Source organism: Enoplosus armatus, chromosome 4, assembly GCF_043641665.1.
Source record: "Enoplosus armatus isolate fEnoArm2 chromosome 4, fEnoArm2.hap1, whole genome shotgun sequence".
Classification (NCBI taxonomy): Eukaryota; Metazoa; Chordata; class Actinopteri; order Centrarchiformes; family Enoplosidae; genus Enoplosus; species Enoplosus armatus.
The window spans coordinates 5,073,831-5,087,666 of NC_092183.1; the positions used below are offsets into that span (position 1 = coordinate 5,073,831).

The window sequence follows — 13,836 nt, forward strand, 5'->3', positions numbered from 1 at the left end:
CGAGATCCTCCAGTCAAAGTGTAGGTGGTAGGTATATTGTACCTGCTAACTGTATCCTTCCCAGTAAAGGATGTTGTACTTCGTCCTTCTGCACCTGAGGTGCCAAATATAACCCACCTCCAAAGTCATCATAATACTTCATATTAAGATTTTATGGAGCATCCAAGTTGGTCAAATGGGTCTCTAAACATCTATCAGAAAACCTCTCTACAGAGAATGCAACCATTTCAGTGTTGAACAGATTTATTGCAGAATAGTGCAGGTCATTGAGAGGAGCAGTCATTTTTGTCACAGCATGGTTAGGCAACAGCGGGCAGAAAGAAACTTATATTCAGTGGAAACTCAAAAATGCTTTGTTACTGTTGGGTTTTTTGGGAATTTCCGACAGACCAGCAGCCTCCGTGGGAATTCCTAGTGCTGAACGCTCTGGAGCCGAGTCTTTTTATTTATTTATTTTCCGGCCAGCTGATCGTACAGTTTGGGGACGTAGTCGTCCCACTCGGCCTGGTAGCAGGTACCCGCCACCGGAGCTCCCAGGTCGTATTTCTTCCTGAAGCTCTGGATCTTGAACTTCCCGCGGCCATCTCCGGAGCGGTTAGTGAGGACGGTCTCGGAGCAGGACAGGCTGCCTGGCTGCTCGTACACCAGCCACACGTACCTGTGGAGACCTGACGGGGACAAAGACAGAGGCTCAAATGTTGTATTACAGTGCTGCTGGAAAACAACCTCTTAGTATAAATTATTGAGGCCAGGGGTACAGGTACTGTTTAAGATTAACTGGCAATGGCTGCAGACGTGCCAAACTCCAAACCAGTAGTTACACATTTAACAGCAGATTAAAGAACTGATGGATGACCTGTGAGATGTCTTCAATTAAACAACAGTCCCATGGATTGTTTTATTTACTGAAGCTGCTTCTCACAAATAGACTTTCATCACAATAAATACGACAAAGACACATTTTCTGAGTTTTGCTAAATGTCCCATATTTGGGAACAGGTTTAACTGGTCAAACTGTAAACCATTTCTATCCAGTCTTTCTTTACCTGTGCCCTTGGGAGGACCAGATCCCACGTAGTCCGACATGACGCAACCAGAGGACACATCATTTCCTTTCATATTGACCACCAGAAAGTGGTGCCACTCCCTTTAATGAAAGACAAAAAAAAACATTTAAGATGAAAATTTGTAGTGTTTTTAAAAGCACTATAAAGTCATACATTATACAAAATCTGACTCATTTTAAAGAGAATACATTTTTGATTTGATTTTGTTTTGATGCACAAATAAGTTTAACATTCATTAACATTCACATTGAGTGCTTTTAGTAACAGTAAAGCTGCTAAAGCCCCTTTCTTAAACATGAACTGTTGCAATGAACCCATCATAAGCAGCGCCAAGACAGACAGTGGGTGGGACTGGGGGTAAATATCTTTGTTGCATAAATGACTGTATTCGGACTGCAATGTCATCTTATGTCTATTTATTTAAGTGTAGTCACGTTTTTAACAGGTTTGCCTGCACGTCTCACCTGAATTTGGGGTCTTTCCTGCTGGGGGCGTCAGGGTCGGTTAGGGCCAAAGTGTACATCTTACTGGAGTCACATCCCTCCCACTCGATGCAGGTGGGTCGATTCTGCACCTGCAAGTAAACACGGGTAAACCTTCTTAAAACTGGTGCGTCAACGTTTGGATGGCTGGATGGCCGAGCTTTGGCAGCTCTGACGCCCATTAGGGGGCGCTAACCGCCGTCTATTACAGCTGCAGACACGCTGGAGGCATTATGTAACCTAATTCATTGTTTGCAAACAGGCTGCTACCAAATAATCAATTACACAGTGTTTGTTATAAGGAACGCGTGTTAGCGTGGTGACCACAATATAGCTTTTAAGCTAACACTCAGAAACGACGCTAAGTTAGCTGAGTTGTTAGCTTGGCTAGCCAACATTAGTTAGCTGACGAACCTGCGTCGGCGTGAGCACTTTGCCGAGCTCGTCGATTTCCACAGAGTCGTATTTAAGGGTCAGAGGATGTGTGGGCTTTTCCTCGACCTCCTGCAGGGCAAGAGGCCCGGTCCACTGGCTCAAATCTACGGGCATTTTGACTTGTTGTCTGCTGCTGACTGAACCGCTTCTTGCAAGCACACAAAAACTGCCAAAAGTGCCGCGTTCACGTACCACCAAAAGATGTAGGCACTGGTGAGGAATTTGCGCGCTTACCCAACAAGTTGAACCATCTGAATCCAAAATGTATTTATTCGTGAGTTTGAAATCAGCCTTAAACGAACTACAGTAGATGTTAATCATATTTTGTAAAGTAATTCCCTGCTGTAGCGTTAATAACACCTGATAGTTTTGATGTAAAGTCCCATTGGTAGATAATGTCCAGGTTTGTGGCCCACTATGACCACAGTAGTGATATATTAGTAGTGATATATGCTGACATGTCTTCGTAACTATAACACTAAGTCAAGAGTGAGGTAAATCAATTTATTGATGCTTCTTGTGTTTGATACTGTGAGGTGATTTATATTTTCCCAGTAATCTGACTACACGTGAACGGCACAAACAGCACCAGCTACAGGTGGCCGCCAGAGGGCGCTGTCGCCTCGTTGTCACAATGATTGTGGTTTGCTAAAATGTCTGTCAATCAGATCACCCGTCCAAAACTCGTCCCTCCTCCAGCTCACATGCTTTATTAACACACTTTCTGTTTCCAGACATCCCTTTTGTAGAAGCTGGGGTCTGACATGATAGAATTTAAAGTAAATTGAGGAATATTTTAACAGTCAAAGCAGTCTACTTATTAAGATGCAACATTATTCCTCCATGGGGTTAGAGCAGGTCTGTGGTAATCTGTAGTTTATAGCAGCTAGTTGTAGTAAATGAATGATGCCTGTTATCTCCTTTATGGCAGTGGTTCATATTGCATGCCACAGACCTCAAACACACACACACACACACGAAACAGATTTTGTCGCATTGCTGAGAATTTAGTGGAAAGGCTATGAGTGAGAGAGTGACAGTCATCCCATAGTAAATGAAATCACACTTTAATTAACATTGTTATAAGTATGAATTGCATTTAAACACTCACGGTTATTGTTTGCCAGAATATACACGTATAGAATTACCTGTAGAACTACATGTTTATACAATGACGATATCAATAACTGCATGTCAAACCAGTATACAAAGTATTATATTATTATCCCTAGTGCCATAATCTAAGGCAATTCTTCAATTAGAGGCCCAGTTCAAAGTCAGAGCACCACAGAAAACATCAGGCTATACCAACATAAACCAGTAACACTAAGTATAATCAGTTAAATGCCAAAAGTTTGACGACAAAACGTTGTTAATATATGAGCAAAATGTAATCACACCGCTACTATAAAAATTATAAATATTATTGAAGTTACCATTACCTGTCCTAATGCAGTGTCGTAATCATGTAATATTGCCTTAATTATATAATTTGGGCCTGAAATAATGAAAGTAATAATCAGCGAGTATGTACATTTACTCAAGTACTGTACTCGAGCACAGAATCAGAATCAGAAATACTTTATTGATTCCCGGAGGGAAATTAGACAAAACTGTAACAGGCTGCATGCACGAAGTAAGCGCACTTATGAAGTAATTGTACTTTACAGAGTATTTCCTTTTTATGCAACTTTATGCTCCTGCTCCACTAAATCTCAGAGGCAAATATTGTACTTTTTACTGCCTCTACAGCTTTAGTTACTAGTTACTTTTCAGATTGCAATGGTGCTACAAACATATGATGGTTTCATAGAATATGATGCATTGCTGTAGATGAAATTATAAAGTATATAAAGATGATGTTAAGATGAGCTCAACTTTAAACAACTGCAGCTGTAAAATGAAAAAGCAATATTGAATATAAAATAGTACTTTTGAATGCAGGACTTTTACTTGTAATGGAGTATTTTATACTTTTACTTAAATAAAGGATCTAAATACTTCTTCCACCACTGATGATAATAATGTTAATAATAATAATTTAAATGGTGTTACTGTACCTTTAACAAGGTGAGCTCGGGTGTGGTTTCTTCGTGCCAAGGTTTCCGGATCAGCATGCTCTAGTAAACAAAGCACGTCCGCCAGAGGGGCAGAAGTCACATCATGTCAGACTGGTCACCTCTGCCTACACTGTGGTCTGCCTACTGTGGTTTATAAGGTTTATAATGGGAGGACTGGTGTCCACTGTGTCGCTGTGTGCCACAGACAAGCTCACACAGGTGGACTAGTCAGACAGGTTTCGAAGCCGTTTGTTCACTTGTTTTGAGGGCGATGAAGCCAGTTGGAAAGTTAACATGAAGATAGTCGCAACTGTAGCGCTTCTACACCTGTGTTTGTCCGCGACAGGTGAGTTTTAATGCGACCACACAGCCAGGTAACACAGGTGAGTCTGAAGTCCTTCTCTCATTGTTTTCTTGTTTTTCTCCCTCCTCTGGTCAAAGCGGCGGTTTCGGGTAATGGCTCCACCGAAACGGCCCTGACAGCCGCACCGGGCGACATCGCTCTACTTCCGTGTTACAGCGACGGTAACGTTACACCGGCTGTAACGACGTGGATGAAAAATGGACGAGAAGTCATTAGAGGTGGCGGCTCTTCCGGGAGCCCTCCGCCCACCGGACAGCGCCTCGCAGTGCTGCATGACGGCAGTCTGAACATCAGGGGGGTGATGCCTGGAGATGAGGGCGGCTACCTGTGCAGCTCCACGCTGCCAGGCAACAACACCTTTCGGGCACGTGTCCTGCTTCAAGTAACCAGTAAGTGAACGCTCGTGTGTGCAGTAACGAGTCCAGCATGGCGACCTGAGAGTTTCTACCCCCAGTGTAATCCACTGAAACGACATTCCTAGTAAACAAACTTGTTCTTCAACATGTCAGACGGACCTCAAAGGATGTGGAGGAAGTAAAGGTACCACCGCACTGTAAAAATACTCTCTTACAGGTACAAGTCCTGCACTGAAAATGTTACTTATGTAAAAATAAGTATAATCAGGAAAATGCACTTAAAGTACTCAATGCAAAAAAATGTCCACTCTGACTATTATACTATATATTAAATAATTAGATTATTATTAATGATGCATTGATATAAAAGAAGGATTCTACTTTTCTAGTTGTTTGAGGAGGAGATCATTTTTAAATCATTTGTATCGGACTGCAACAGGTGATTTTATTTTTTTTACATTATAGATTCATCTGTAGATTGTTATTATATTAACAATGCTTGTTTTGTCCAAACCTGGCAATTATTAAGAATAAATTCAAATAATTCAAAGGAAAAATAGCAAATCCTCACATTTGTGTAGCTGGAACCATGAAATGTTAATAATAAAAAACAGTTTCCAATTAATTTTCTGTCAATTGACTAATCATTTCAGCGGTTGTGTAAAAAATGCAAAGTGACTAGTAATCCAATAAATGTTGTGGAGAAAAAAAATACAACATCTCCCTCTGAAATGTAGTGGAGTAGAAGTAGAAAGTGGCATGAAAAGACTCAAAGTAAAGTACAAGTACCTTGTTTAAGAACAGTACAGTAGTTGATTAAATGTACTTTGTTACACTCCACCACTGCTTACAGGCGACTGATATTTACAGTGTGGTGGAAGATGCTGTGCAGGACAAAAACACCTGAAGCAGCACTACAGTGCAACTGTCGATATATCAATCAATTATTTTTTCAATTAATCATCAAGTTTAGAGCTAAAATGATTTAGTGATTAATTAGTTGTAATCATTTATTTAGTTTTAAACATTACCTACTTTAAGCTTTGTGAGGATTTGCTGCTTTTGTTTGTCTTATGTGATGGTAAACTGAACTAACTAACTCTTGAATAATGAGAGATGTGAATATGCGCTTCCTTTACTCCTTTCAGGCGGTCCAGAGAACGTATCTGCGTCCATCGGTCCGGCCACGGCCCTGTCCAACGGGACGCTCATCGCCCGTCGGGGTTCCACCGTCTCCTTTAACTGCTCCGGCTCCTCCTACCCCTCTCAGCAGCTGACCTGGACCTTCAGAGGAGCTTCGTACAGCAACGAGTCGCTGGTTTCAACCTCTGGATCCTGGCTGGACTTCAGGATAGAAGACATTCGGCCCAGCGCTCAGGGAGTTTACAGCTGCAGGGCCCGCAACACCTTCTCTCACCAGGAAGTCAACAAGAGCACAGAGCTGCTGGTATACTGTAAGTACCATGAGCTGAATACCCAGAATACTCTACTCCGACTAAAGGTCTGATGTGGAAAAGCATTATTTGAAAGGTTATTTGCATTCAGTAGTCTGCACTTTAGAGGGGGGAGCTGGGAATAGCAAGAGGCAGCCTTGAATTTATAATGCCATGAGGAAAGATTATATAGCAATATAAATTAATATATATTATACAACAATACATAGAGCAACATTTTATTCCAAATGTGTCAATACTGGTACCAAAACAAAAATAAAAATGTTTTCAGTACATTTGAAACGTGTTTTCCTCTCAGTGCATCAGTGGTTAATGTTGTATTAACACAAGCAGCTGCACAAGTACACAAATGAATAAAAAATGGAAATATTTGATCAAACAAAAAGTAAAAAGACTCAGCATCCGACAAAGCATTCAGAGCCAACTTTCAGTACTTATTTAAATGTATTTATTACATTTTGGTAGAAAAACAAGAAATCATGTACACAGACACACAATTATTAAAAAAACACACATCTTAGTACTAATACAGTTGCTCAATAAAGAAAACAAGGATAATGCCTCTGAGTACAAGGAGAGGAAGATCACACAAAAAAACAAAAGAGAAAAAAATATATACAACCAAAAACCATAACACAATAAAATACAGGAGTTTTAAACCCGGTATTAAGCCTAAAAAGGCAGGAAATAAAGATAAATATTATGATGAAAATGAACATTCTGGCATTTGTGTTACTTTATTAATCATGTGATCTACATTAAGGCCTCATTATTTGAATTCTGCACTTGATGCGTTCAGCCACGTCAGCCACAGAGACGGGTTGGGGTCCTGTCCGACTGCAGACGATCAGTTTCTTGGTTGCTGTAAAGCCGCTAAGTACTGAATACTATTGTCTTGTCGACTGATTCGGACACATTTCGGTCAGGACTCAAAAAGCGTTAGTGTTCGATACCCAGCTCTGGTAAAAAGAAACTCCTAGAGGGGTTTTCACTTTGGGATTAAAGGGTTTGTCATCGTCAGAAAAGCCACATTAAATTCCTTTTGTTTTAATCTTGTAAAGCATTAAAATGAGACAACATCCAAGGGGGTTGAATGCTTTTTGTTTAAAGGCACTGTCTGCATATTTGTGTCTTTCCAAATCTGACTTTCAACTTCTAACAAGTCAGTGCACAATGAATGAGTGGGCATTAAATACTCAGGAGGGTAAACTGCAAAAAAAGTGGAAGTCTGCTGAAGTGCAGCCTTGATAGAAAATGTTTCACTGACAACATGAAGAGATCAACTAAACGCAGACACAATGAGTGGACTTCAACATGGATTTCTCACTTTTATGTATCAAACAATTTCTAAAAGTGACATCTTTGATTTTCTTGTAAAGGTGAGGCACAGTCTTATCTTCACACTTTACATACATTAGATAACATTTTAAAGGTCAAATAGCTTCTTGTAATTTCCTAATAATAATTGCAGGGACATTGGAGACACCGTCCAGTTGGTACACTTCAATTTAATTCATTCTATAAATTGTCGTTGAGTCAGCTGAACATGCAAACGTTCAACATCCTGTATTTGGAGAATAAAAGTTTCCAATGATAAATTATTAATAAATCAATATTTACTTTGCTTTAAATTGAGCTGACCTTTTCAGTTATTAATCAGTAGCTAATTAAAATCAAACAACTGTCTATTCTGAATTTCCCTATTTCCTTTATAATTAGTTATTTCCAGGAAACGTATTATAGGACATATATTAGCACAAAATCAGCAGAATTTATAGAGGGAAGAAATGCTGAGTATTAAACAAACAGAAAGGTGTAGAGTCTGGGTATCACCTCAGTGACTTAAACTCAACAAATGATATAAGTAAACATTGGGGAAAAAGATCAGGACTAGTGGACCATGCCCACATATTTTGGTGTTGTCTACATATTCAGCCGTTTTTTAAAGAAGGCGGGGCATTTAATGTCAGAGAAACTGTGTTTGAGTGTTGATGTTTAATTCCTCTCTTTGCATTTTAGAGATATGCCTGAAGGTTTGTGTAAAAATGATATCAAATGATACAAAAAGGAACTATTAGAAAAATGCAGACCTCAAAGAAACACTATGTACCGTTTGATAGACACTGTTGACTGCTGTACCTATGCTCCATGATACCCTGAAAAATACTGGATGAAATGGGATTGTTGCTTTGAGGACACACTACAAGAAGCTTCTCTGCACATACAGAGATGATGGCCCTAAATAAGCTCGATATTTAAATGATTAAATTATGTTTTTGTCTACTAGATGTCCCAGACAGACACCCTGAGTGTATGTGGGCACCAGCGCAGGACCCCTCCCACGTCCAGTTCAACTGCACCTGGTTTGGAGCGTATCCCACCCCGACGCTACGCTGGGGGGAAGACCAGGGCGACCAAGGAGCTCGCTGGAAAGGACGCGTTTATGCGTCCGAGGTGACGGACAGCCTGTCGCTGACGCTGAACCGCTCCATGCTGTCCGACGGGATGACGCTGAGGTGCGTGGCCCGGCACCAAGCGCTCGCGCCAGGAAAGGAGAAGTCGTGTTCGTTTACTCTCAGTAAGCATGTTGTGGTGAAATGAGCCTCTTAACAATCCTGAGATGTGCAACTGCTGAATCTTTTATGTGCTTTCCACTTTAGAGGCCACTGAGCCACGCTGAGACTCTGCAGTGAGCAACGATTGTTGACAATGTTTACTTGCTCTCAGTATTCCTAGTCTTGACCTTACTTTCATTTAAAGGCAGATAGTTCTGGTTTTATTTGTTCAGGTTCTGAGATATCTGTCTCTGAGGTTTCTGCTTCCACACCAGTACAATTTAGCAGGACAGAGTTTTGTTTTTGGGGCTCACGTTGTTGAGAAATAACATTTAAAACATGTACCAGCAGCCTTTCTCTCTAGAAACAAACAAGTCTAAACAGTATAAAAACTGTCTGCAGTGAGCTCTGTGGATTATCCACAGTAACAGGGACATTTTAGTGTGGTATCTAGCCATGCAGGCAACACTGGGGGTTAACGTGGGTTTGTCTGCTGAGGCTTTGAGATATCCGTCCCCGAGATGTCTGCCTTCGCCCCAGTGAAATGGAGGTCAATAGGATTTTGTTTCCAGCATTCACAGCATTGAAAAACTACATTAAAAAAAAATCTTAAGTGTCCCCGTTACTCTGGATAATGCACAGAACTCACAGTTTTCATAGGGACTAGTTATTTGGTGGAAAGTAGTTCCAATGAAAAGTGTTCACAGCTCAGATCTGTGGACTATCCAGAGTAACCGACACTGTTTATTCGTATTTTCAAACTGCAAACACCAGAAACGTAATATATTTACATCCATTGCACTGGGATGGAGGCAGAAATCCATGCAAATGAGTAATGCATACTTTAATCACCGATCATATGTAAGGCGTTTATAGACGCTCCTTGTTTAATTCTCATAATTAATATTCTCATTATTATGTTAACTTTAGATTCGGTGCTCAGCCAGAGAACCACAGTTGGTAGCGTACAGGACGTTTGTTGTTAGTGAGTCACTCAGTAGTGTAAGGGTTATTATCACAAGGCAGGATTGCACAATGTGTGTGACAGCATATAAGTTAGCATTAGCTTATCAGCATTCTCTGGTGTTTGTAAAGCTTTGAACAGAAGGTGTGTCTTTTTCAAATAAGGTCCAAGATCTGTCTGTCTAGCCCAACGTTCCCTTAAAGTAAAGCTCTGGCACATTCTTATGTAATTATACACCAAATTGACTTCTTATTTTTTGATATAACACAGGACCAATGCTCAGATCATGAAAGCTTTTACAGCTTCTGTTCTCTGGAGAAGGTGCTGGGTAGTTAAAAGTTTTTAGAGCTGAAATGATCAGTCGATTGATCACATAGTTGAGATTAGTCTGCAACTATTTTGATAATTGTTTTCTCAGTTTAATATCATGGTAAACTGACTGTTGACTGTTGCTCGGACAAAACAAGCAATTTGAACGTCTCGAAATAATGTAAACGCTACATGAAAAAGAAACTCAAACTTTAGCTGAAAATCCAAGATCCAAAAATCTATCAATCCTTTTTTTATATCACAAGTTCCCACCGTCCAAGATGACATCTTCAGATTGATTGTCTTATTTTACTTACTAAATCCGGGGAAATCTGTGGATTTGCTTGATTTTAAAGGAATAGTTTTATATTTTGAGAAATATGCTTCTTTGCTCTCTTGCCAGGAAAAGTTTAGAGTAGCATAAACACTGGAAACAGGAGGACACAGCTAGCCTGGCTCTAACTGATAAGTGGTAATTACTGAGCTTTGGAGGTGCTGGCAGGAGGCAGATTTTGTTACCTTTGGGCAGAGCCAGGCTAGCAGTTTCTCCTTGTTTCCAGTGTTTATGCTAAGCTAATCTGGTTAGCTAACTGTTTCTGGGCTGTACAGACATGAGAGAAGTATTGATTCTCTCGTCTACCCCACTGCAAGAAAGTGAATATTTCCGTCCAACAAGTGCTTGAAACAAGTAATCAACTATTATGATTAGCTGATTTGATCATTCCCAATCGTTTTAGCACTTTAGCACGATGTGTAAAATCCTGTGTTGCACATGACATTTATGTTGCCATGGTTAGAGGTTTTATTCCCACTGGTGCTAACTAGAATAAATATGTAAACCCTTTTAGTTCTGAGTGACTCTTTGGACAAATCACATTTAAAAGAGAAGAGTCTGAAAACGGTTTTTGTCCCTCTCTCTCCCAGAGCGTCCGTACCCGGAAGGCGAGCCGCTGGTCACGGCTCTGGAGGCGGCCAGCGTAACTCTAACCTGCACTGAGGCCGTGTCCACCCCCCCTGCAAACACCACCTGGAAAAAAGGGCTCCAGCAGGAGGACATCGTACCCGGATCGAAGTACGTCCTGTCTGAGGAGGGCCCCGTCCTCAAGCTGACCATACACAACATCAGCAAGGACGACGAAGGCGTCTACTTCTGCCGCAGCGAGAACCCCCTCGCCGTCCGCGAGCTGGAAGTCTACCTCACTGTGAGGAGTGAGTTCGGGATGAGAGGGAGGGTTTGGGCTGCAAGATGTTCACACGTACAGGATGACAATTTCAGAAATGTAAACACATGAACTTTAACGTCAGAGTGATCGATGAGTGACAAACAATGAGCTGAGCATACGGTTCTCACTACACACGAACAGACCAGAGATTTAAACAATAAGCCACAAGTCACAGCAGGTATCAACCTCAACCTCTGGAATGCTGATAAACCTGCTGCTCCTCCCTTTTTCTGCCTCATAATCGTCTCCTGTCGTCTTGTTTTGTCTCCACAGCCTCCTCTGCGTACACGGGAGCGATCATCGGCGTCTTCATCGCCGCACTGATCGTGGGATCAGCCGTGATCGTAGCTAAGACTGTGTTCTCCAGCCGACACCGAATTTGCCTGGGTAACTTTTGTTTATCTTTGCAGCATAAGTCACTAATGTATGCAACAAATGACTTTGCCCCACTCAACCTAGGTTATGATCGTTCTGTGCACTCTTTAAAATCTCGTATACTGCATCTGCATCATGAGAACTGACACTCAGAAAAGTATAAATCATAAAAACCCACTAATACTAATTTCACAATTTCTGTTTTTTGTTTCAGGAGGTGGCTTTGGGTGAGTGTGTCATATTTATTTGTCTAATACTAATCGAAGCATGATTAGTTTAGTGACCCAGTCCATTAAATTAAAGAGATTAATTGTCCTGTTTAGTAGTAGTTTTTTTATTTTTTTATTTCTGTTATTCCTCCAAACATACTGTAGGCGTTCCCAGAATGCAGTGCAGCTACAAGGCACGTGGTTTTAAAGGATTAGTTCAACATTTTGGGAAAATGGTTATTCGCTTTTTTTGTTGCATTAGATGAGACGACTGTCATGTCTGTACAGTGAATATGAAGCTACAGCCAACAGCTGGTTAGCTTAGCATAAAAACTTGCTCCTAAATGTCCCTTGTGCATTGTATTTTTGGACTTGTCAACATCAAGCAGCTATTTAGCATACGGACATCTTTGAGTAAACTTAAAGGTACTCTGTGGAGTTTTTCCTTTGTAAACAAACAAACATGTTGTTTACATTCAGTGTTTCTCCCCAAAACACATTGTTTGTATCCTTGAGGCCTGATTATTGTGCATCATTTCATTTGCGAAGCAGATTTTTGGAAGAATTGTTTACATCCATGTTTGCTAGCAGTGTTCTTCTTCACTGCTTTTGTTGGCGAATTGCTACGTTTCTTTGCACTTTACTGCTGACAACTGTGGAGCAGTCGAATCGTGTGACTGTGTATCATGTGCGTCCTTGTGCAAAACAGGAACCCACTCTTAAAAATACAGCAGAGCAAAAGAACTCCTGGAATGCATTTAGCAACAAAGATGAGGATGTGTATCAGTGTAAATGAGTCTCAGGTATTTATTGTCATGCAGCCTGGTGCCTTACCTGCAGGAGCACTCTGATGTCATAATAAGATCTCTGCTCTTCAGGCCAATGGAGGAGGACAGAGGAGACGTGCTGAGCCTGGTGGAGTCGGACGACGAGCAGATCTTTCAAGACGCCGTTCCCCGGCTGCCTCCGTTAACCAACGGACGCCACACAACGCTGGTCCAGATACATCGAATCCCATCGAGTACGTCCTCATTGCGGCACCGGTTTTCGTGGGCTTGTAAATGAAGTGTAAAAAACGTCTGGTAATGTAAAAATGTCCTTTTGTTTTTTAGGTGATCACGAGGATGCAGAAACTGCAGAGACGAGCCCACAGCAGCAGGAAGACACAGTTCAGACAGAAGAGCCAGTGGATCTTGTAACATTTTAGGTATCGGGTGTTTTTAGATTTTATTTTAGGTATAACATTTACTCCCAATGAGAATGTGAACAGAATAGGTGGAAGACACGTGTATAAAAAGATAAATCTCTTTTTAACTTGTTTTTTTCAAACAGGGTTTTTAATTTTTGTAAACTTATTTCTATGATTGATTTGTTTGTACAGCATTTTGAATATGTTGCTCTGATATAAATGCAGTAAATGACGCTGTTTAAACACAATGTGATTGTTTGGACATCCATAACTTATGTACATCACCTCGTATTGAACACGTAGCATTTACAGACTATGCATACAAAGAGGACTATCCCAGTCTGGAGTGCAACTCTAGACTGGAACCATTTTAAAAATGTGGTTGGGTCGGTGTGTCAGTCGTCTTATCTCATGTTGTGGAGAATGTAATGGAGGGTAAAAGCAAGCAGAACTCATTTTTGTCACATTCTTGAAATTACTTGAATCCAGCAAAGTTTACATGAGATCTGGTTGACAGTGAGAGTGAAATAACACTTTTTAATCAGTATGCCAGTATTGGTAATATAACAATATCTTGGGTATGACTTGTGATCTGAGAGTAAAATCACTGGCAATCTGCATTTAAGTATTGATTTATATACCTAGCTTGAACGTGATTCGTTCATTGATAATGAAAATGATAGATAGTTGTAGTCCTAAAAGTAATATTATAAGTTAATATTGTTAACTTAATATTGTCATTCACTTACATTAATATTGTAAGTGAATGACAACCCCTTAATTCAAAGTAGATT

At 40.6% G+C, this 13,836-nt stretch overlaps 2 protein-coding genes across 5 annotated transcripts; one reads left to right on the forward strand and one right to left on the reverse strand.

The window, feature by feature from the left end:
- Positions 1 to 225: 225 nt before the first annotated feature.
- On the reverse strand, positions 226 to 4,673 carry pebp1 (phosphatidylethanolamine binding protein 1). 2 transcript variants are annotated; one of them, XM_070904431.1, is made up of 4 exons: positions 4,045 to 4,673; positions 1,532 to 1,641; positions 1,047 to 1,147; positions 226 to 668 (listed from the first exon to the last, which is right to left on the reverse strand). In XM_070904431.1, exons 1-4 carry the CDS (start codon positions 4,099 to 4,101, stop codon positions 451 to 453), a joined length of 486 nt encoding a protein of 161 aa, XP_070760532.1. In that variant the 5' UTR covers positions 4,102 to 4,673; the 3' UTR covers positions 226 to 450. The 2 variants fall into 2 exon arrangements, with proteins under 2 accessions (XP_070760532.1, XP_070760531.1); XM_070904430.1 differs by lacking the exon at positions 4,045 to 4,673 and adding an exon at positions 1,964 to 2,145.
- On the forward strand, positions 4,130 to 13,296 carry vsig10 (V-set and immunoglobulin domain containing 10). 3 transcript variants are annotated; one of them, XM_070904429.1, is made up of 9 exons: positions 4,130 to 4,390; positions 4,486 to 4,797; positions 5,913 to 6,218; positions 8,506 to 8,796; positions 10,971 to 11,255; positions 11,543 to 11,656; positions 11,859 to 11,871; positions 12,732 to 12,874; positions 12,966 to 13,296. In XM_070904429.1, the coding sequence occupies exons 1-9, from the start codon at positions 4,339 to 4,341 to the stop codon at positions 13,058 to 13,060; spliced, it is 1,611 nt and encodes a 536-aa protein (XP_070760530.1). In that variant the 5' UTR covers positions 4,130 to 4,338; the 3' UTR covers positions 13,061 to 13,296. The 3 variants fall into 3 exon arrangements, 1 of the variants encoding a protein (XP_070760530.1); XR_011597335.1 differs by lacking the exon at positions 12,966 to 13,296 and having other exon boundaries at positions 10,971 to 11,326; positions 12,732 to 12,855; XR_011597336.1 differs by lacking the exon at positions 12,966 to 13,296 and having other exon boundaries at positions 10,971 to 11,248; positions 12,732 to 12,855.
- Positions 13,297 to 13,836: the final 540 nt, after the last annotated feature.